The 21,395-nt window shown below is 38.7% G+C and overlaps 1 protein-coding gene across 13 annotated transcripts in view; it reads left to right on the top strand.

The window, feature by feature from the left end:
• SOX6 (SRY-box transcription factor 6) overlaps positions 1-21,395 on the top strand; it is a 611,663-nt gene that overhangs the window by 527,853 nt on the left and 62,415 nt on the right. For 7 of the 13 annotated variants that reach the window (XM_090263661.1, XM_090263681.1, XM_090263704.1 and 4 more), the window contains 2 exons: positions 4,077-4,302; positions 7,108-7,295. In XM_090263661.1, coding sequence (XP_090119787.1) covers positions 4,077-4,302; positions 7,108-7,295 — 414 coding nt within the window. The remainder of the gene's footprint in view (positions 1-4,076; positions 4,303-7,107; positions 7,296-21,395) is intronic. The other 6 variants (XM_090263689.1, XM_090263693.1, XM_090263700.1 and 3 more) reach the window with 1 other exon arrangement.

Raw genomic sequence — 21,395 nt, forward strand, 5'->3', positions numbered from 1 at the left:
TGAGTATTAGATATTTTAACATGAAAAAGTCATTTTATGTGAGTTGGCCAAATGGAATTGCACCAAACCAAGTCTTTACTGGATGAGTAAAATGTTCCCTGGTTAAATTTAAGTTTATATCTGCTTTTACCATTCCAGCTTTGTGGGCCAACTGAATTTTATTACTCACTTGACCACATGCAAATTCTTAGGGAGTTCTCTATATAATTTAACCTGACTATATTTTATGTTAATAACAAAGGAAACATTCCTTATATGTGCTAGATTGTTTATTGTATGTGTAGGTAAACCTATATAGACAAAGAGAGAAAACAAATGTTTTAAATTTTAAAAATAGCTCCTATTATTGAAGAAGTTCTAAGAACAATCTTGTAATTTTCTTACTGAAAGACATATGGTTACTAAAATATCTCATGTTTCTGTCTATAGTCATTGCTTTCACTGTGTATATAGTATAACATGTCCATATCACAAAGGGCATAATTTGCTGAAGGTAACAAAAATAATCACAAATGATTTTATGCAGCTTGTTTCACCCAAGATTTTTACTCACTAAATTGTCAACATTAGAAGTCAGCATATTTCTGTTCAAATTTAAGTCTTACCACATTTATCAGCCATGTCTTTTTGGGAAATTTTCTTAACTTTTTTCAGCCTTAATTTTCTCCTCTCTAAAATGAAAGTTAATATTCTTATGGGTCTTAAATGAGATAATACATCCTCTAGCATATAGTGAGTATTCCGTAAATGTTAGTTAGTATAGTGATGATGATGATGATGATGATGATGATAATCTGGTGGTAATAAAGAACAGGGCTTGTGATTGAAATATCTAGTTGTATACCAAGAGAGATCCTAACAATCTACCTAGAGGATTACCGTTTTCAACCACGATGGAAGAACAGGGACCAGATTTACTCTGCCAGTTTAAACAACTAAAACTCAGGGCAAGATATATAAAAGAATGGTTTTCAGACCTTTACAACAGGAGCACAGGACAGTGATTCCTGGCTAAAGAGAAACAAGTGAGGCAGGCACTATAGTTGTTTCAGCTCACTGTCTAGAGGGACTTTCCAGGCAATGGTGCAGGGAGAAGTACACATGGAGTTTGGCAGCCTCCCTGAGGAAAGAAATAGAGGTCAGAGTTTAGGGATGCTAAGGAAGATGGGCTGTGTAAGGTAGAGTGCCAGAGAGGACAGAGCTGCACCCAGAGAGAGGAGATTGAAGATCTACAGAAGGGTCCCCAAATTTAGCTGAGTATTGATTAGCATATGCATGTGAGGAAACTATCTCACATCAGGGAAAAATACAGGTATAGCAAACAAACAGTTACAAGATTCACGAAGAACTGAGAATAGTTTGTATTCCCATTGGCCAGTGTGGAAAGGTCTCCTGATATAGGGCCCATCAAGTAGAATCCCCAGAAGGGTATTACTTCAGTAGTAAGATCAAATTATCCCTAGGATAACTGGCTCTAGACCTGCCCAGCGAAGCTTAAAAGTATGTCTAGAAAGGATCAAATTATTCTGCATCTCAGAACAAACTTTACAGATATTTCAAGGAATATACAAACTCCAATGCCAAACGATGTGAAGTTCACAATGTGTAGCATCCATTCAGTAATTATCAGGGTTTCATAGAGGCTAGGAAACATGGACAATAATGAGGAGAAAACTCGATCTATAGAAACAGACTCCAAAATGACACAAATAGAAACACCCACAGAATTTCTGTGTGGCCAGGGCAGGCTGTGAGGATCAAAAGGAGGTCGCCACAGTAGAAAGGGATTTACACGATTTGGAATAATAAGTCTTCCAATCCCAGTGGCATTGTTTGTGGAAGTGGAAATTATTGAATTATAAAAATAAATAAATTGGAATATATTCAAAGCTGAATAAAACCAGATGTTATAAACTCCATATGTTTAAGAAGGTAGAGGAAAACATAAGAATTATAAGTCAAGACATGGGAGACCTAAATTGAATATCTAGAGATGAAAAATATAGCGTTTAAAATGAAAAGTACACTGGATTAGTACTTGGTTGAAATTAGCAACAAATTAAATGTTACAGAAGATTAGGGAATTTGATTATATAACAATAAAACTGTCTAAAATGATCCACAGAGAAAAAAGACAGTGCTGTGGACATCAGATGTCCTAATATAAGCAACCGAAACCCCAGAAGGATAATAAAGGAACAGAAAACCATTTGAAGCAATAATAGCTGACAATTTTCCAAATTTGAAGAAAACTCTGAATTCATATATCTAACTCAGTGAACCCTAAAATAAAGAAATGTAGAGAAAACTAACTAGACATCTAGCATATTAATCACTATTATTTAGATGTATATAAAGGAACTAACTAGTCTAAATATCCTTTGAGTTCAGAGCAAAAGGAAGTAAATTGTAATTAAGTATATTGGATAATTTTGACATTCATAATGGATATAACTGTATTACCTAAGAACCTATCCTATGTCTAGATGTAAATAAAATAACATTGCAACATAGATGCGCCCAATTACCTATTTCCTACCGTGACAAAAACAAAATAAAACAAAAAAACTGTAGGGCATCACTACATTATCAAATGACTTACCGTCTCTGATAGCACCGTAGTAAAGGGCCCTGGAATTTGAAGTCCAGTATACTAGTATTCAAATTTTGTCCCTCAAGGGATAGTTTTGGACAGTGATTTCATCACTCTAACTCATCTTCCTCTGTAAATTTAGGATAATACTACCCGCCTTCGTAAATTTATTGATAGTGAAATGAACTAATATGTATGAAAATGTCTAGCACAGTCCTTGGTACATAATGGCCCCTCTGTTGAATGTTATATTTACTTTTTTTCTAGTTCTCCTTCCTGAATAGTATTTTCTGGCATCTGTTTTTGGTTCCTCTTAAACAATGACCATTAATACTGGAAGAGACCTTAGAGATTAGTTAGAATCAGGCCCCCTTTTTTTACCTACAGATGAAGACCTCAAAACCCAGAGAGGTCACGGGTTTGCCAAAGGGGAGAATGCTCTGTTTCCGAGCTCTACTGTGGTTTAAACAGTAACATTGAAAGCAGGTTCTCTGTGCCTTCTCAGAAGCAAAACGGAAATTAACATTTGCTGACAATTTTATTTTAGAACACAATAAGGCAGACCTTAAAACTGCACATTTAAATGAATATGCTCATATTACAAAAAAATTTCTAGCATGATGGAAGGGTTGTTATGGGTGTTTGATGGCAGGATAAATGAGGCAGAATAAAGGCAAGGAGCTTAGCTTTCAAGCTTCTGGTTAAACTAGAGTTACAAGCAAGATGTTTGAATACTGTGCTCAGTAAAGGACAGGCATCTTTAAATAGACATTCTGTAAATATATGGAGCAAAGATATAAAGAGACATCACTTTAGACATGAGAAATAAATTGCATATAGCATGGTATGTAAAACATAATTATAATGTGTGCTAGCTCCTTGCAAAAATTAATTTTAAACATGAGAAGAGACCAGAACATAGACCATGAAGAGTGCCCACACCCAGAAAGCCACATAGAAGCCATGCTGTGGCAGGCGGCTCCCTGGGCAGAGGGCCAGGGGGTCAGAAGAAGGCTTTCCATGTTTCCATTTTTAAAGTCCTTGCAATTGTTTGATTTAAAATATATATTAAAAAATTAGCTGCAGAGCCTATTTATAGTTCCAAGAACTTTTTAGAGAGAATAACAAAAGCACTACAGAGCTGCTAAAATTTTAAATAATTCTTTGTAAATGCCCTAGGTTAATTTAGATCCCTGAAAACACATTAGGAAATTAAGCTGTAATGTGAGCTAATTCAGATTTTAATTTGGCAAAAAGAATGATCCAACTACACAGTTAATGTAAATAGAAGCATAACACAGGGAAATTAATGAGGTTTCCTTCTGATGAATCTTCAAGGAGGTAGATAATTAGCTTCTTTTGTTATGATTGTGGGAGAATGTGGCATTGTCTCTGAGGTGTAAAATAACTGTGGCTTACTAAGTGATAATATGCTTCATTTGTCTTTTAAAAAAAAATAATTATTTATGTTAAACTCCTGTAGGATGAAGCAGCAGCACAGCCGCTGAATCTCTCATCCCGACCCAAGACAGCCGATCCTGTAAAGTCCCCAACCTCTCCCACCCAGAGCCTCTTCCCAGCCAGCAAAACCAGCCCTGTCAACCTGCCCAACAAAAGCAGCATCCCCAGCCCCATTGGAGGAAGCTTGGGAAGGGGATCCTCTTTAGGTAAATGGAAAGGTCAACACCAGGAAGAGACTTATGAATTAGGTAAAAGAAAGCAAACCTGTTGAGTGATGACTGATCCTTGTTTCCAAAGTGTTCCTTAGTCCAAGGGAGGAAAAATATAAAATCGGTTCTACTAAAACATAACCCAGTTTGGTGTCTTTGGGGTGATTAGAACTTTTGAAAAAGGCCATAATATAAAGTCTGCTGGGATGGGTTCTTCAGATGATGATAAATAAGATCTGGCAGATCAGGGACTTGGGAATTTGTGTTGGGTCAGTGCTTTGCCGCTAAGGTAACTCTGGGCAGAAAGAATGACCATGAACTAACTCTCCAAGGGCTTAAAGGAACCCAGGCCTCAAAGCTGCCTGCCAGAGTCCAACATTCCTTTGAAATTTTATATTTTATTTTTAAGATATATATGACTTTTACATCTAATCTACTAGTTTTTATCACAACAAATATGAGTGACACATTTCAATGACATAATATGAAGTAAAATTGGTTTCTAATAAGATATGTCATGATGATCCTCTGGCGTCTTAGACCCGCTGACATACTGCCAGGTCTCTCTAGAAATATTTGCACCACCGGGGTCGGAAGTGTAGCGGAAAAAACATGGCTTTTGGCGTCAAGACAGACTTGGACTGAGAGCCTTGACTTAGCGGCTGTATAATCCTGGGAAAGTTACTTACTCTTTTAAAATATAGTTTCCTAATCTTTGAAAGGGGAATATTATTACCTAGCTCCTAGGTTGTTGTGAGAAATAAAAGAGAAAAATGTGTATAAAGTGCCTAAAGTGGTGTCTGGGCACCTGAAAGGCACGAGGTTTAAAAAGGCTGCACTGAATGAATAGCAGCACATTTACATGTACGTGCGGCAGGACGTAATCAGTGTGAGAGCACTGCTCAGCAGCTTGGTCACTTTTCAGAAGCTTTCTTACTTATTGTTACTGTACCCCTTTAAGTCTCTTAAAAATGAAGACAGAAATTCACAGGGATTAGGTGCTAGAACTAGCATTTCTTCATCGTATTACCTTTGTTGTGTTATTGAGTCTTACAGCCTGTAGTGCTTACTGTAATAAGTTAAATAATGGGTAAATGTAGCCATTTACAGTTTAACATTTTTGCCTCTCTTGTCTCATTTGATTTTTTTCACAATAATCTTATGAGTTAGGTAGTGTAGTATTATTACCCTTATTGTACGGAAGTTGTGGTCCTTAGAGGTAAAGTGACTTGCCCACAGCTATGTGGCTATGTGACCAGCAGAGCTAAGACCAGAACCCAGGTCCTTTCACATGTAATTCAACACTGTTTTTGTGAACTGACAGTTGGAATATTTGCTGAACTGTGCTGAGTCTAAGTGTACCTTCTCATGATGAGAGGTAAATTTTCTTCCCTGACATTTGCACATTAGAAACCACATAGCAGCCTGTTCTCATTTTGAGGCAGGATGCCTCTTCTGGGGACCCGGAGATTTTCAGCCCATCAGTGGTTTTGCTGTGGAAGGGATTGTTGGAAGTTATGAGATGAGAAAAACAGCAACATTGGTCTTCCTACAACCCACTTCTGAATTTTATTGGGAAAGCATTTGTTTGCTATACTGAGCACCATGAGTGACAAAGATGACTAGGTTGCAGGCCCTGCTCTTAGAAAGTTTATACTTCAGCAGAGCATAAAAATGGACTGAAGTAACAGCTCTCTGCTCCAGACAATATAGGATAGATTTGTTTTGTTTTTTAATCAGGAAAGCACCAGAGAGAAATATATATGTTTCTATATCCTAAAAAGTTACTGACTTTAAAAAATTTTTCCATAGATAGTCTTGGGAATGTTCCCTAAACTCAAAGGCACATGCACATGCATGTGTATGCACACACATGTGCCATGAAATAATCATACCAGGATACAAACAAGTGGGTCACATGAAACTCTACTGCAGCAGCTGGAATCTATCAGTCAGCAAGCAGTTGTTTTCTTTAATATTGGAAAAACTTATGTAAAGTATTAATTTTAACTTATAGTATAATGCAAGATATAAAGGAAAATTAGTCAATTTAATTCTGAGTTTTTCCCACTGTGTGGCATGGAACATAATGAACATATTCACTGTCACTTTATTTGAAGCTTTGTACTTACGTGAATACCATCCCCACTCATACAGTCTCGCTATCATGAAGGCGGGAAGCTGAGAGCAGTGGGTGTGCGGGCTGGGTCCAGGGAATGGGTTGTCATTCTCTTGGTAAATAACTGAGGCAGCATGATGGGTAGAATGCTTCATTAACCAGCCAGGGATTGGGGGATGCAGAGTGTGATGCATTTCTTCCTGCTCCCCCTCTCCTGCAGTGGACAAACAAACACATGGATACAGATGTCACTAAAGCACACATGTAGCCTTGTTAGGCCAGAAACCGCTCTCCTGAATTAGCACACCAAATATAATGAGCAGCCTGAGCAGATATCTCTGTCCCTCTCCCACCCCTTCTTCCCCACCACTCTCTCACTGATTGTTAGATATAGCCGGAACAGACAAAGATATACACACCATTGGAATCTAGGAGGCTTCATCCGTGAGGTGGGTTGACAGAGCCCAGATAAACTGAAGTGCTAGGGTGTCCTCCAAGAGGTAAAGAACAAAACAAAACAAAATACAAAAATAAACAACAAAAAACAGCGCAGCTTTGTTGCTCTGGCTTTCTGTGCCCTGTGCACAGTATTGCGATTTTCTTAATAGCAAATGTACCCCTTCCTTGTTTGGGTAATGCAGCATTCTACAGGGGAGTGGAGAGCAGCAGTATTTTTTAAAGATTCTCATCTCACAAGCCTCTGTTAATGCATCCTGTGTATGCAGATATCCTGTCCAGTCTCAACTCCCCTGCCCTGTTTGGGGATCAGGATACAGTGATGAAAGCCATCCAGGAGGCTCGGAAGATGCGAGAACAGATCCAGCGGGAGCAACAACAGCAGCAGCCACATGGTGTTGACGGGAAACTGTCCTCCATGAACAATATGGGGTTGAACAACTGCAGGAATGAAAAGGTAAAACTTGCTTGCCCCCTTCACTGGCTCTGCTAGACCTGTTGGCTCATTCTCATCTGGCTTCTCCCCGGCTCTCAAGCATCAACCCACCGACAAAGATGTGTGCTTATAGCTTGAGGGCGGTGTTGTATCACATTCAGGAATTACTGCTAATGAACAAACCCTCCTTTTCTTACTTCTGTGGGGTGCTTCCAGGCGCCCAACCTACCTGCCTGGTGGTGTCTTCCTGGCCCATTCCAAAAGATTTAGAAATATCTTATAATAAAGGGGATATGTGAAGTTATTAGAATGATAGGATACCAGAATATTTAAAAAGAAGGAGCTAATAAAGTACCATGACTCGCTACTGAATTTATCACTAGGCTTCCTATCAGCCAGCGCAAAAACTATAAAACAAAGCAGCTTATAAAATGCACTCATTGATTTTTTTTTCTTTGGTTCAACATATATTTATCAAGTGCTGATTCTATAATAGATACTGTTTTAGGCACTGGAGCTGTTACGGGAGAAACTTGGTTCTCCTTGCTGGCACAGTGAAGAATTACAGATCAGCAGGTCTGTTAGTGTGCAAGCAGGATTTACTGGTGATATGTTGTAATGGAAGAGAACGGACCTTGCTGAGGTGGGGGAGAAGGGCAAGAGCAAGGGTGGCAAGGGCAGGGGTGGCAAGAGCCCCCGATCGTTTGTTCTGAGGACTTCCATAGTTGGCGGGATGGGGGTGAAGAATCTTCATGTTGATTGACAGGTAAAGGTGGTGCCAGCTTTCCAGGTCAGGGGGTAGGGCGGGGGTGTGAAAACCCAAAGGTGTTTATGGGCTTCTTCCTTTGGGCACTGTCAGCCCTTTCCTGCCTTTCGGGCCTTGGGATGAAAGCACAGTTTCAAAGGCTTTTTCCCAGATAGTGGAGACGATACATAGAATTTCAAGGACTGCTATTCTACTGTGTTAGCTTGATATTTCTTGTGATGTTGTAACACCTGGCAAAGTAATAGGACCAGGCCCAGGACTGCTGAGTTAGTGAGTGAGACATGTCCCCCTCCTCCTCCCTGCCTTGGTTTGCTGTCTCTCTTACCTAATGGAGATATAACAGTAAAAAAATCAGACAAAAATCTATGCTCTCATAGAGCTGACATTCTAACAGGGGAACACAGATGACAAAAAAAAAAAAAAAAGCTTAAGTACATAATGTCATGTCAGTGCTATTAGGAAGTGAGTAAATGCCCTGAGAAAAATAGAAGCAAGTTCGGGGAATAGGGAGTTAGGGGCTTGCTATTTAAACAGGTGGTGAGGACTCTCTGAGAAAGTGCCAATGAGTAGAGTAGAGATGTGAATAAAGGCACAGTGCAGGCAGGCCCTGTGAAGAGCAGGAGGACGAACATCTAGCAGTGGGAACAATAAGCGTGGGGCCCTTAGAGTGTCAGGCCAGCAGCCAGGAGCCAGTGTGGCAGGCGCAGCGTAGAGAAGAGAAAGCACGGGACAGAGCATGTTAGATTTTGTCGGCCCTGGAAAGACTTTGCATTTCACTCTGTGATGGGAACCCATAGACAGGTTTTGTCCGGAGCATTGACATGACATGATTTACCTATAAAAAGATTATTCCATCTAATGTGTGAGAATGGACTATCGGAAGTTAGCAATGGAAACAGGGACACCAGTGGAGAGGCTTTTGTAGTACACAGAGAGGGGAATTCTGACTCTCTGCTGAATGAGTGGTCAGTGCCATCCCTCGGCTTGTTGCTGCATCAGCCAGTTTCTGCCTCCCTCTTCATTCACACGGCTGTCTCCTGTGTCCCTGTGGCTCCCAATCTCCCTCTTCTTAGAAGGACATTAGTCATTGGATTTGGGGTCCTCCCTAATCCAGGATGACCTTATTTCAACTCGATTATATCTATAAAGACCCTATTTCCAAATAAGGTCCCATTTTCAGGAACCAAGGGTTGGGACTTGAATATACCCTTTTGAGGACACGAGTCAACCAGTGAGTGGAATACAGCACCATTGCTCGTGTTGAATCAACCTCTCATTCTTGATTGAGCTGTACTTCTTAGCCAAACCAGGAGACAGCTGGGGTACTGGGGGCTGGAAGGGGGTTCGAGGGGACGGGAGTATAATGGAACTCTCAAAGCATGTCTGTGACCAAAGTCCTCACCCAGGTTATGAAACTTAGTTCTGGAGGTGTTGACTTGCCATAGCTTAATAAAAAATTCAACTTTAAATTCTCTGTGCACTGAGTTACTGATGTTAACATTAAATATATATGTGTGCATGTATGTGTGGTTTGTGTGTGTATACTGTTTAAAATTACTCATTATTAATCAGATACTGTCTTCTGCCCAGTGAAAACACAATGAAATAATAACATAGTTAATCTCAATGTAAATAACTTTACAAGATCCTTTTTGGGGACCTGGGCAGGTAAAGAAGTTTTGGCACAGGCTACTGAATGGGAAATTGGGTTAAAAACAAGAGAATGGGTATATGCACCATAGGCCATTTCCTACTTTACAATTTTGTCAAGGGTAAATCCTAAAATTAATTTGAGAAACATGTTTTGAGTCTTTTTATTTATTGATTTTCAAATGAAAGTAATATATGCTTACTGAAAATTCTGGTAATACAGAAAGATATATGGTGAAAAATTAATTACCCTCCTCACCCCATTAATTTCCATTAATGATTGAAATTTATCTTTGAGGAGTAACAACAATTAGTGATCCAGAAATTTTCTTTGCATATATGAGAAAGCATTACTAAGTTTAAAATACATATATTCTCACATGGGATAATAGTCACTGGGGTGTCACCTTACCAACTGTGTGATATTTGGCACATTGGTAGCCTCTCTGAATCTCAGTTTCTTTATCGATAATATGAGAGTAGTAATCTGGGTTAAAATGATACAAGCTTACCTGTCTGTGAATATATCCGATACAGAGTAGAAACTTTTTTATACCTTTTAAGATAAATCATGGGTGATCTTTAAATATGTGGAAAAATATTCTATTTTGTCACAGATATGAAACCCTCGCACAGTAATGGGAGGCTCAGCAGAAGGAAGCAACAGGTTTTTCAGATGTTGACCTATTGGCCAACTCACATACTTAAACTCCTTTCCAACTGAGTTGATACACAAAGCTAGGAAACTTCAGATTTCTTAGATTAGATCAGGGTTTCTCAACCTCAGCATTATTGACATTTTTGGCCTGGGACTTCTTTGTCATGGGGGTGCTAATTTGGCCTCTATTCATTAGATGCCAGCAGCACTCCCCCGCTTTGTGACAACCAGAAATGCTGTCAGACATTGCCAAATGTCCTCTATTGGGGGAGGGAGGACAAAATTACCCCTAGCTGAAAATCCCTGAGCTAAATAAAATACACTTAGAATTAACACATGTCAGAAACTTAAATCCACACACACAAAAAAACAAATTATTTCATTTAATAGTCATACTTATTGTTATTATGAAAAATAATTTGCCTCTGATTAATGTTATAAATATTTCTTTGAAAAAATGCATGTAGAAATTTTTGTTTAGAATATTTTAATAGAGTTAAAATAGAATATGTATAAATGCCATTTAGTTTTGAGGAAAATGAAAAATAGATTCAGACTTCCGGCCAAGATGGAGGCTTAGACGGACACGCTAGGTCTCCCTCTACAACTATACAGGAATACAACTACTTCAAAACAAAGGATAACTAGAAATTCCAGAAAATAAAACTACACGGAAGTCCAACATATGAAGTTATAAACCAACGGTGCCATTTGGGCAGGTAAGAGTTAAAGTGGGCAGTGCTGTTTGCGGTCGCACCCGGAGCGGCGGGCGGCGAGGAGTCCGGGTGGCCAAGCCCCTGGCGGTGCGCGACCCCGGCGAGGAGTCCCGGTGGCCAAGTCCCTGGCGGTACGCGACCCCGGCGAGGAGTCCCGGTGGCCAAGTCCCTGGTGGTGCGCGACCCCGGCGAGGAGTCCCGGTGGCCAAGTCCCTGGCGGTGCGCAACTCCGGAGCTGGGGAGAGCGGCCGCCGCATCGCCTTGAACAGTGAGGCCCAGGGGGGCGGGAGGACAGATCCCGGTCTCCTAGCTGAATAACTGTGTGAATCCATCTTGGACCCCCGCCCCCACAGAAAGCACCACAGGGCTGCGAAATAGGTCGCGGACAGGCAGGCGCCGGTCGCTAATTTGTGACGCGTACGCAGGCACTGCCCCCACAGCCAGCCCAAGAAAACAAAAAGCATCTGTCAAAATGAGGCAGGCAACTTTAGAAATACCGGTAACACAACTCACCAGGCAGCAGATAGAGAACCTGACAGATGAACAGATAAGAAACCTGTCAGAGGCTCAGTTCTGGGCCATTGTTATCAGGTGGCTTACAGAATTCACAAAAGAGCAGGAAAAAGATATGAAAGAAGCGAAAAACTTTCATAACGAAAGGAACAAAACCGCATACGAGATAGAAGGAAAGGAAATAAAATCCAGAGTTCATTTCAACAAACTGGAATTTGGAGAAGGAACAAGCAGTCAACCAAGGCAGAGAGAGGAAATGGGAAGCAACAACGAAAGGATCAGAAACCTCTGGGACAGCTATAAAAGGCCCAACATAAGAATCATTGGTTTGCCAGAGAATGAGGAAGATGAACTAGAACTTGAAAAATTGAGTGAAAATATAATAAAGGAGAACTTCCCAGACTTGGGAAAGGGAATAGACCTGCAGGTCCAGGAAGCAAGGAGAGTTCCCAAGAGACTGGACCCAGGGAGAACCACTCCAAGACACATTATAATCAAAATGTCAAAAATTAAAGATAAAGAGAGAATCTTAAAAGCAGCAAGAGAGAAGAAAAGAATTATGTACAAAGGGGTCCCAATTAGACTATCAGCTGACTTCTCAAGGGAAACCCTACAGGCAAGAAGAGACTGGCAAGAAATATTCAAAGTAATGAAAATCCAAAACCTACAACCACGAATACTCTATCCAGCGAAATTGTCATTCAGAATAGAAGGACAGAGAAAGTGTTTCCAGGACAAAATAAAACTGAAAGAGTTCATTAGATCCAAACCACTGTTATATGAGATGTTAAAGGGACTGGTTTAAAAAAAAAAACAGAAGCTAGGGAGATGAAACAAAGGCAAACTAAATAGGCAACGAGAGGGAAAGAGGAACTGTGGGTACGGGAAGCATATTGGGGGGAGGTCAACAGGGAGGGGGAATGGGGAAAGGGAGGGAGATGATATAGGAATTGGGGATCATGGTAGGAGGGAATGGAATAGACGGAGAGAGGTTGGGAGGAACTGTATGCACAACTAATGGACATAATCTAAAAGGGGGGGACAACTGGAGGGAGGGGGGCCACCGGGTGGAGGGGAGCAGAGGGAAGGGAAATTGGCACAAATGTAATAATTTAATCAATAAAACACATTAAATCATTTAAAAAAAAAAAAAAAAAAGAAAAATAGATTCAGTATTGTTGTAGCAACTCGGCCTTTCAGTGAAGCCCCTCTGTTGTATCAGGCAGGCTTAGAACAGCAGCATCCCTGCCCCTGTGCACTAAGGTTAGCAGTGAGTTGGCACTAGACATAGAGATTCCAGCAGTGCAACTCTCCACCTGATACTGTGACCCAAGATTGTTAAATCTGTGACATCAGCTGAAGTTGCAATCCAAAGGTAAAACACTGTTAACTTCAGATACAGGTTAATTTTAAGTATTTCTCACTGGCATTTCTTAATTCATTTTGGAGGAAGAAGTCTGAGGTTCTGAAATAATAACACCTGATTTCACATGGGAAGACAAGGAAAGAGAGGTGAAAGATTAGGTTAGAAAGAAAATAATGATAGTAAATCTGAACTTGACCTAAAACGTGTCACAAATATAACGAGTCTCTGAAGATAAGCAGCTAAGTGGTTTCTAAGAACCAGAAAGCCCTGGTTTCCCAGGTAGATGGAATTGTCTCAGTAGATGACTTGACTGAATGTGGAGCACCAGAAAGTTCATTATGTTCAGGGGTGTGTTCACAAGTTCTCCTTAACGTATGTGATCTTCCTCTCCAACACTGCCATTCTTTTGAATATACATTTTGTGGTTTTGTAGGCTTTGTTTAGCTTCTAGAGTTGGTATCTATTCATGCTTATTAGGTTAGTTGCAGCCAGAAGAATAAATTTAGAACAAAATTAGAGGACTTCTGTGATGGTGTCTTTGGCTTTCTTATAATCAAAATATCCATCTTAATTTTATGAGGTTCTATAGGACACTACTTTTTTCTTCTGAGGCTCAGATCTTCTGAGGTCAAAGAGGGTAAATATATAATGTGCAATAAGATTGATAATATGGATTATGACAAATTCAGTTTAACTGCCTTCAAAATTGTCCACTTTGGAATTATCTGTTTTCTTAAATATAAAGATCTAAAGTATAAAGGTATAAATTAGATTTATGGATTTGTTCTTAGAACCTATAATTCCATTTTAGAGATTTTTTTCACAGTGTTGCTGTCATAAAACCTTATAATTTGTTAAGCATACCCAGTTACTCTCTTCCTTGGACATTCCTTACAAAAGGGGTGTGTCACAGATCTGTCACGCAGATGATGAGGCAGAGATTAGCAAGCAGGCTGACTGGCAGTGCTCTTTCTGATTGCCATCTATGGAAGGGAAAGGACAAAAGCAGGATTAGGCTGCAATACAGTCTCAACCAAGACCTCAGCCAACCCCACAAGAAATTTTGAGGCTGCCATGGCCATTCACAATTGCCCCAAGCTGGGTGTAGGAGGTGAGCTTTTAGATACTTGTGCCAAACAGTTTTTGGATGAGGGCTACTCTGGGAAGGGGACATGACCTTGAGTGAGGTGACTCTCTTCAGCTGGGTCAATGCTAAACAGCTTCTTTGCAGCTGAGGAAATAAATCTTTCAGTTCTAAAGGAGGAATCTGTGTAGTACATCACAGTGTCCACTACAGAGTGTTTTTGTGACAGTACATTTAGATCAATATAAAACATACTTTGTATGTACATATAAAAATATGGGCAAGCATTTACTACATAGGCATAGGGGTGCTTGTGTCTTTATAACATATAAGGAATTGCATATATGTTCATATAATACACGTTCACCCATGGTGCACTTCACTTTATTGGGTAAATCCCTATTTTGGCACTTTAAAACGAAACACTGTTAACTTGATCAGCCAGAACGGCACCAGTGGAGTTGTTCTGGTCGGCTGTGTCACAAGATATTTAGGGTCTGTTAAATATACAGATTGTATGGACAATAGACTGTAACAGCGCCTTAGGAGATGTTATGCTCCATCATTTCAACATAGCTTCTGTGCGTGGCTTGTGAATATCTTGCCAGCAGAAGTCTGAGTACAGCCCTGGGCTTTCGCCTTCCGCACCAAGAACACCAACCAGCCTTAGGACCAGTGCCATGAGATTATATTATGGGAAATTGCTTACCAAATTTTGTTGCTTTGACATCTCTCAGTTAGAGAGTGTTTTAGTAGTCAAAGCAATACACAGCAGAATTTAAAATAGCATGCTTCTAAAAGTCCTAAAGGCAAGTTAGAAGAGAGGCAAGGCGGGGGGGCGGGGGCTTCTTAGTGTTAAAGTGTGCTCTGTAATGTCTCTGACCTTCTTAATGTTTGAATGCTGACTTGGTGGTTGGTTAGAGCACTTTCCTTCATAGGTATTTCATAGGTATTACACAGCTTGGGAACCTGGTTATTTTATAAATCTTGAGAAGCTGCTCATAAAGAGGCAGATTACACATCCATCTACATGTAGCCTGAACTGCTGCCCTCCACCCCCATCTTTGGAGAATCTCTTTAGAAAAATGCTTGACTTCACTGGGTGTCAAAGTGAGCTGCCATGGGTAATATTATCATTTTCTGCTTGCCTTTGAGGTATATTTGTGGGATTAAAACTGCACAGTGAAAAAATTTGGTGGAGCATTACATTTGATCTGGTCCAATTGTTTCAATTCACAGATGGGAAAACTGAGACCTAGTGAAAGAAAATGACTTATCCATGGTCACATTGTGGATTCAGGGCAGAGCAGGAATTAAATCTCAGCTTTTTATATTCTTAGTCAATAATATTTCTATTTCTATAATAATATTAGATTAATTTATTAATTTTCTATGTGATCTTTAAGCCTGTGACATACAAAACTATGTATGTTGGCAATCTCAACCCTTTGACAGAATAAGACAGGGTAAAAATAAAAACTATGAAGCAGAAAAGCATAGAGCTCACTGCTTCCTATATATTTATCACCTTCTGTCTGGGTGGGACATTCTTCCCTGCCATGATAGCCATTGGTTCTGGCTGTGGAAAGATCAGTCAGGAAATGGAAAATTGAATGATGTAGATAAAGAGACAGAAGTGGCAGCTAGACCTGGAGCAGTATTAGAATTAGAGGCCATGGGTTTTGGAGTTGATTAATCCTGGGGCTTCAGTTTCTGGAGTTAATCTTAGAAGTAGCCTGGGCTGTTCTCTGTTAGTTAAGTTACTTAACCTCTGTGAATCTCAATGTGCATATTTTAAAAATAGAGATAATTACCCATTCCTTGAAGCATTCTTTTGAGGAAAAACATTCAAGCTCTGTCTGGACAATGTCCAGCCATTGTTAATATGATGATATGATGAGAACGGTTTGCACATCGATGTAGCCAGGCAGCCAAGGAGAGTGGACCGGAATGTACATGTGTGAACAATGATGACTTCACTGGACTAGTCAGTGGGGGTGATAGACACCGTTGAGTGAGCATGTGTACTGTGTGGCCATCATATTCAAAATGACTGAGCAAGTAGAACAATAAATCTGTATCAAATTTTGCGTTAAGCTTGAACATCCCTCTGCAAAAACTATAGGGATGATTCAGAAGGCCACAGCAATGGGCAACTTGTGATTGGCAGCTCCATCATGACAACACACCCCATACATCACATCTCGTGCAGATGTTTTGGCAAAACATCAAATGACCCCGGTGACTCAGCCCCCTACAGCCCAGATTTGGCGCCCTGCAACTTCTGGCTTTTCTCAAAACTGAAATCACCTTTGAAAGGGAAGAGATTTCAGACTGTCAATAAGATTCAGGAAATTACAACAGGGCAGCTGATGGCTATTGGGAGAATTAAGTGAAGTCCCAAGGTGCCTACTTTGAAGAGGACTGAGGCATCATTGTCCTGTGTACAATGTTTCTTGTACCTTGTATCTTCTTCAATAAATGTCTCTATTTTTCATATTACCTGGCTGGATACCTTCTGGACAGGCCTTATATATAGACTACATGCCTCACACAGGAGATACTCTATTAACCTTAGGTCCTTTTTCTCTTTAATACCTCAGACAGGTTGTCAAATCTGTTAATTTTATTAAATTTTCACTCTTTGACAATCTCTGATGATTAATGGATTAACTTACTGCTTCTTGGGGCCAAAATGACTTAAGATAGAGTAGAAGTTAGTAAGCAGCTAACAGGTACCTTCTTACAAAATCAAGATATGTATTTTTCTTCTTCATTATTTGAATAACTTGTATACACTAGCTACCTGCTAGGATCTGACCGCAGCCAACATGATAATGTTCCAATTTGATTACATTATTGTACTAGGGGGCTTTTTCCCTACTAATTTAATATATACTTTAATATATTTCCAGAAAATCAGAATTTCAATCTACAATTTTTGAAAATACTTAACCTGATTTTTCATAACCATATGCATTTCTCATGCCAAAATTATATTTTTTCAATCAAGTAAATAGGAAAATAATAATCCAATCACTGAAGCATCATGTAAACTTGTTCCTATTTACTAAAAAGAAAGTTGTTCATTTTTTTACAAGCATAAATTCTTTCTCCTCATCCACAGTTTGCAAAAAATGTCAGAATATCATATCAGTATTACATTGATGTAATAATACTGCCCCCTTTTATTGGAAATGGAAATCATACTGGACGTCTTCTGCTTCACGTTGTCAATTGCCACTGCTCCTTGTTATTTATACAGTTGATTCAGATATTCATTGTTGCAGGACAGGATAAGTTCAGACAGAAGATCAATATAGCCATACAGCAATAAGTGAAAATAAATAGCGACCAAATTATTTAGTTAAGTGTGTTTGGAATGACGCAGACTAGTGAGGTTTTGTTGTTTCCAAAGGAGTATATAGTGCTGATTAATCAGGGAGGTTGTTTTTGTGAGCATTTGACTAACGTGCTCAGCTGCAGTGCTTCTATGTCAGCCTGTCCCCAAGATAACAACAACCTGTCCTATGAGGGGTGTGGACGCATTAGACATTATACAGTAAAGGGAAAATTCTAATTTTAACATCCTCATTGGCAAAGCAGAGCAGTAGTTGGTTTTTAAAAAACATTTATGTTGTACTTTTCACATCATGACAAGAAATACTTTTGTACTGCTTCAAAAATATTACTGCATATCTTATCTCTCTTGAACGTTTCCAGATCTGGGGGTGTGGTAATGCTATCCTTGTTTTGCAGATAAGGAAAGTAAGTCCAGCTCTAGATCACTTTATTCCAGCATTCCCTGTCTGCATCGCTTCATTTGTTCCCTATATCTCCGTGAGATTGACAGGGAAATTTTACTTAAAACCTAAAGACATAAATCTGAGTTTTAAACATCAGTTTGAATGAAGTGAATGCTAAAATCATGAGATAAGGAAGTCTACCTAGATATATGCTTCATACATATTTCTTTGAAAGGGGTAGCAATTTTATGATAGTGTTTTTCTAAAATAGTATACAGAGATCAAAATGCTATAAAATTAGAAAAAAGTACACGTTTTTTATTAATTTTAGATTTCACATTTGAACCAATAACATTGGGCAACTACTGTGTTTAGGCTCCTGGCTAAAGGTAATCATTAAGTTCCTTTTACTTCTGTTGTCAGGGCTACTTGATTGGTTGCCTAGCTACTAGTTTAGGATCTAAGTCGTAAACAGAACAGCAAACTTGTTTGGTTCCTTTCTTCTCTGCACGTTAAGTGGAAAAAATGGTGAGAATTTCTAAAGGTTTACAAGGTTCAATATACTTCCAAGAGTTAGGGGTGGGAGAAAGAGCAACTCTAAGAGTTTTAGTTTTGTTTACAAGTGTCTTAAGTTAAAATGCCATGCCCAGCGAAAGGATCTCCCAGTGCGAGGGTTAAAATTAGATACATCACAGTTAATAACTTTGCATAGAGAGTTGTTGGTTTGACCATGTATGGAACAGATTTACTAATAATGAGGATTTCATAGACCTAACCTCCCATTATAGGAGGTACTTTCTAATCCTTAATCTTTCTGGATCTAATCTCTTAGTCCTAGATCAGCTATTCTCAACATTTTTGGTCTGAGGGACTCTTTATACCCTTAAAAATTATTAAGAACCCCAAAGAGTTTTTATTTATGTGGGATATATTTATCAATATTTATCATATGAAATAGTAAAACTAAAGAATTAAAATATGTATTTAGTTATTTGAAAATAACAATAATAAACCCATGATATGTTAATATAAAAGTTTTGAGTATTAAGTATATTCTTCAAAATAAAAAACATAGTAAGAAGACCAGTTTTTATTTTATTTTTTTACATTTTTCCAAATCTCTTTAATGTCTGACTATGTATAATAGAAAGACAACTTGATTCTCATATCTGCTTCTGCATTCAATCTGTTGATATATCACTAGGCCATGTAGCGTCTGGGACACTCCATTGTACACTCATAAAAGGAGAGGAGTGAAAAAGGCAAGTAATGTGTTAGCACTACTCTGAAAATATTTTTGGTTTCCTGGGCCCTCTGAGAGGGCCTTTGAGATGCAGTCCATACACAAGCAGTATGTGTTTTAATAGCATTCACCTTAACTTTAAGAACAGCCATCACTGATCAGATATTATAAACATTTAGGAATGATTATTGGTTTTATTCAATTTGGATTAAGAAGAAAAAGTTAATTAAATTATATTAACTAAATTTATACCTTCCTTTCAACATAAACAACTTTAGGTAATTTGCAGTGATGCACACACTAAAATAAGATAAAAACTAAATAGAGAGCAGATAGTGGGAAAGAAAAATTTGAAGTAGAAAAATAAAATTTGAGATAAGGTAATGCACAAAAATCTTCATTGTACATATTTAAATAATTGCTAGAGATGATTGTGAGCTTCCTGGTAACCAGGCAAAAGGAAATGTGTTACAAGATCCACAGTATACCCACTCTATGAGTAAAACAGTTTCTCGGGAGAAACATGGGTTTTCTTCTGCAGGTCCTCATAAAAGCTTGAGACATTCTCCAGAATGTTTCTATGATATTCAGTCTGAGAACTGTGATGACTTTGCAGGGCCATTTCTTAACAGAACTAGTCATTTATCTTTTAGATTTGTCCATTTTTACCTAGCTTTCTTTGTCGTAGGGTGTCATGACTGACTGCATTCTTCTTTATCCCACAAACACTCATATTTCCAGTCCCATCCCATTTTATTAAATTAAGTACTTACTATATACAAAGCACAGTATCGAACATGTATAGTGGAATGGGAGCTCAAACTCATAATAAAAATATCTTATATACATATTAGGCCTTTAATAAATATGCCCCCTCCCCCTCGTCTCCTTCTCTTCCCTTGTTCCTAGCTTTCGTATCCACTTGATTAAGGTTGTGGATAAGAGCAAAGATTTGAAGTTAGACTGCCCAAGTTTCTCTAAGAAATAAAAATATTCATAATTTCTAATCACAAGTGATTGTTTTGTGAAGATTTAAAAAAATAATCCATATGTCAGGCCTTGTACAGGGCCTGACATGTAATTGATAGAAAGGTTGAAATAGATCATTGCCATAGCTAATTTAGGTTCATTTTTATAGCTAATTGTGAGCCATTAAAGGCGTTTATGGGTGGGACACATTTCATCTGAGCTGCATTTTAAGAATATGTCCATTTTACAGAAAAAATGGGAGAGACCTTTAGAGAAATGTGGAAAAGTGAAGCCAGTGTGTTTGGAGTCAGACTGACCTGAACTTCAGATTCTAGTTCTATCCCTCACTAGCTCTGTGACTTCACTGAGCCTCGGGGTTCTCATCTGTGGTTAATAATACTTAGTTTCCTTGGTTGTTGGGGAGTTAATCAGGAAACTATAAGCCAGTTCCTAGGACTGTGCCTTTAAAAAAATTCATCCCTTTTCTTTTGTAGGATTTCTGAGAGCATTTCTGTAGGTGAAGCTCTATTTGAAATTTTTAAAAATTGATTTGAGAGAGAGAGAGACAGAGAGAGAGAGAGAGAGAGAGAGAGAGAGAGAGAGAGAGAGAAAGAGAGAGAGAGAGAGAGAGATTTGTAACCTTCATGTATTAGGACAAAGCTCTTACCAACTAAGCTACCTGGCCAGGGCCTCTATTTGAAATTTATTTAAATCTGCCTTAGTTTCTTTTGCATTCTTACCATTCCTGAGCCTGTCCTATTGTCTTGGAGGCAGACTTTTCCAGTGGAAAGACAGCCAATATGTGGAGGAAGGCTATGTCACAAACGTAGTGTCAAGTGACTTAATGCTATAAAACCACATATAAGAAATTCATAAAATATTCCTGAAGAATTCTCAACCTCCAAATTAGGTAAGTTCTACCTAGATAACCTTTAGGATCCACTCAACTTAAAAATATCTGAGTGGTAGAAAATGCAAAACACATGTTGTAAGGATTTTTCACTTATTTAAAAAATGCACATTAAGGAAAAATATATAGTTATGATTCACTTGAAACAAAATAATAGGTTTGAAGTCATTCGATTGCAGATAAGTTTTTAAAGGTAAGACATATGTCATTTAAATGACAAATCATATTTTTAAAAACCTAGTTGATTTCCATTTAAAACACAGCTTTAGGAAGGTTGAGTAGTTTCTAAACTATTTAAGTTTTCATAAAGCTCCTTGAGACAGACAAAATTCCTCCTAAGTCTAATAATCTATCTAGATTCTCATTTTTAGACTTCTCAAAGAAACATAAGCCACCAGTTGAAAACACTGTATTATTTTATTCTCTGCTTGCCTTTGGGGAATGGGACTCTGACTTAGGGGGAAGGAGCTTTGCTTGAAAACTCTGTGGACTTTCTCAAG

Source organism: Furipterus horrens, unplaced genomic scaffold (assembly GCF_987537825.1).
Source record: "Furipterus horrens unplaced genomic scaffold, mFurHor1.1.pri manual_scaffold_2, whole genome shotgun sequence".
NCBI lineage: Eukaryota > Metazoa > Chordata > Mammalia > Chiroptera > Furipteridae > Furipterus > Furipterus horrens.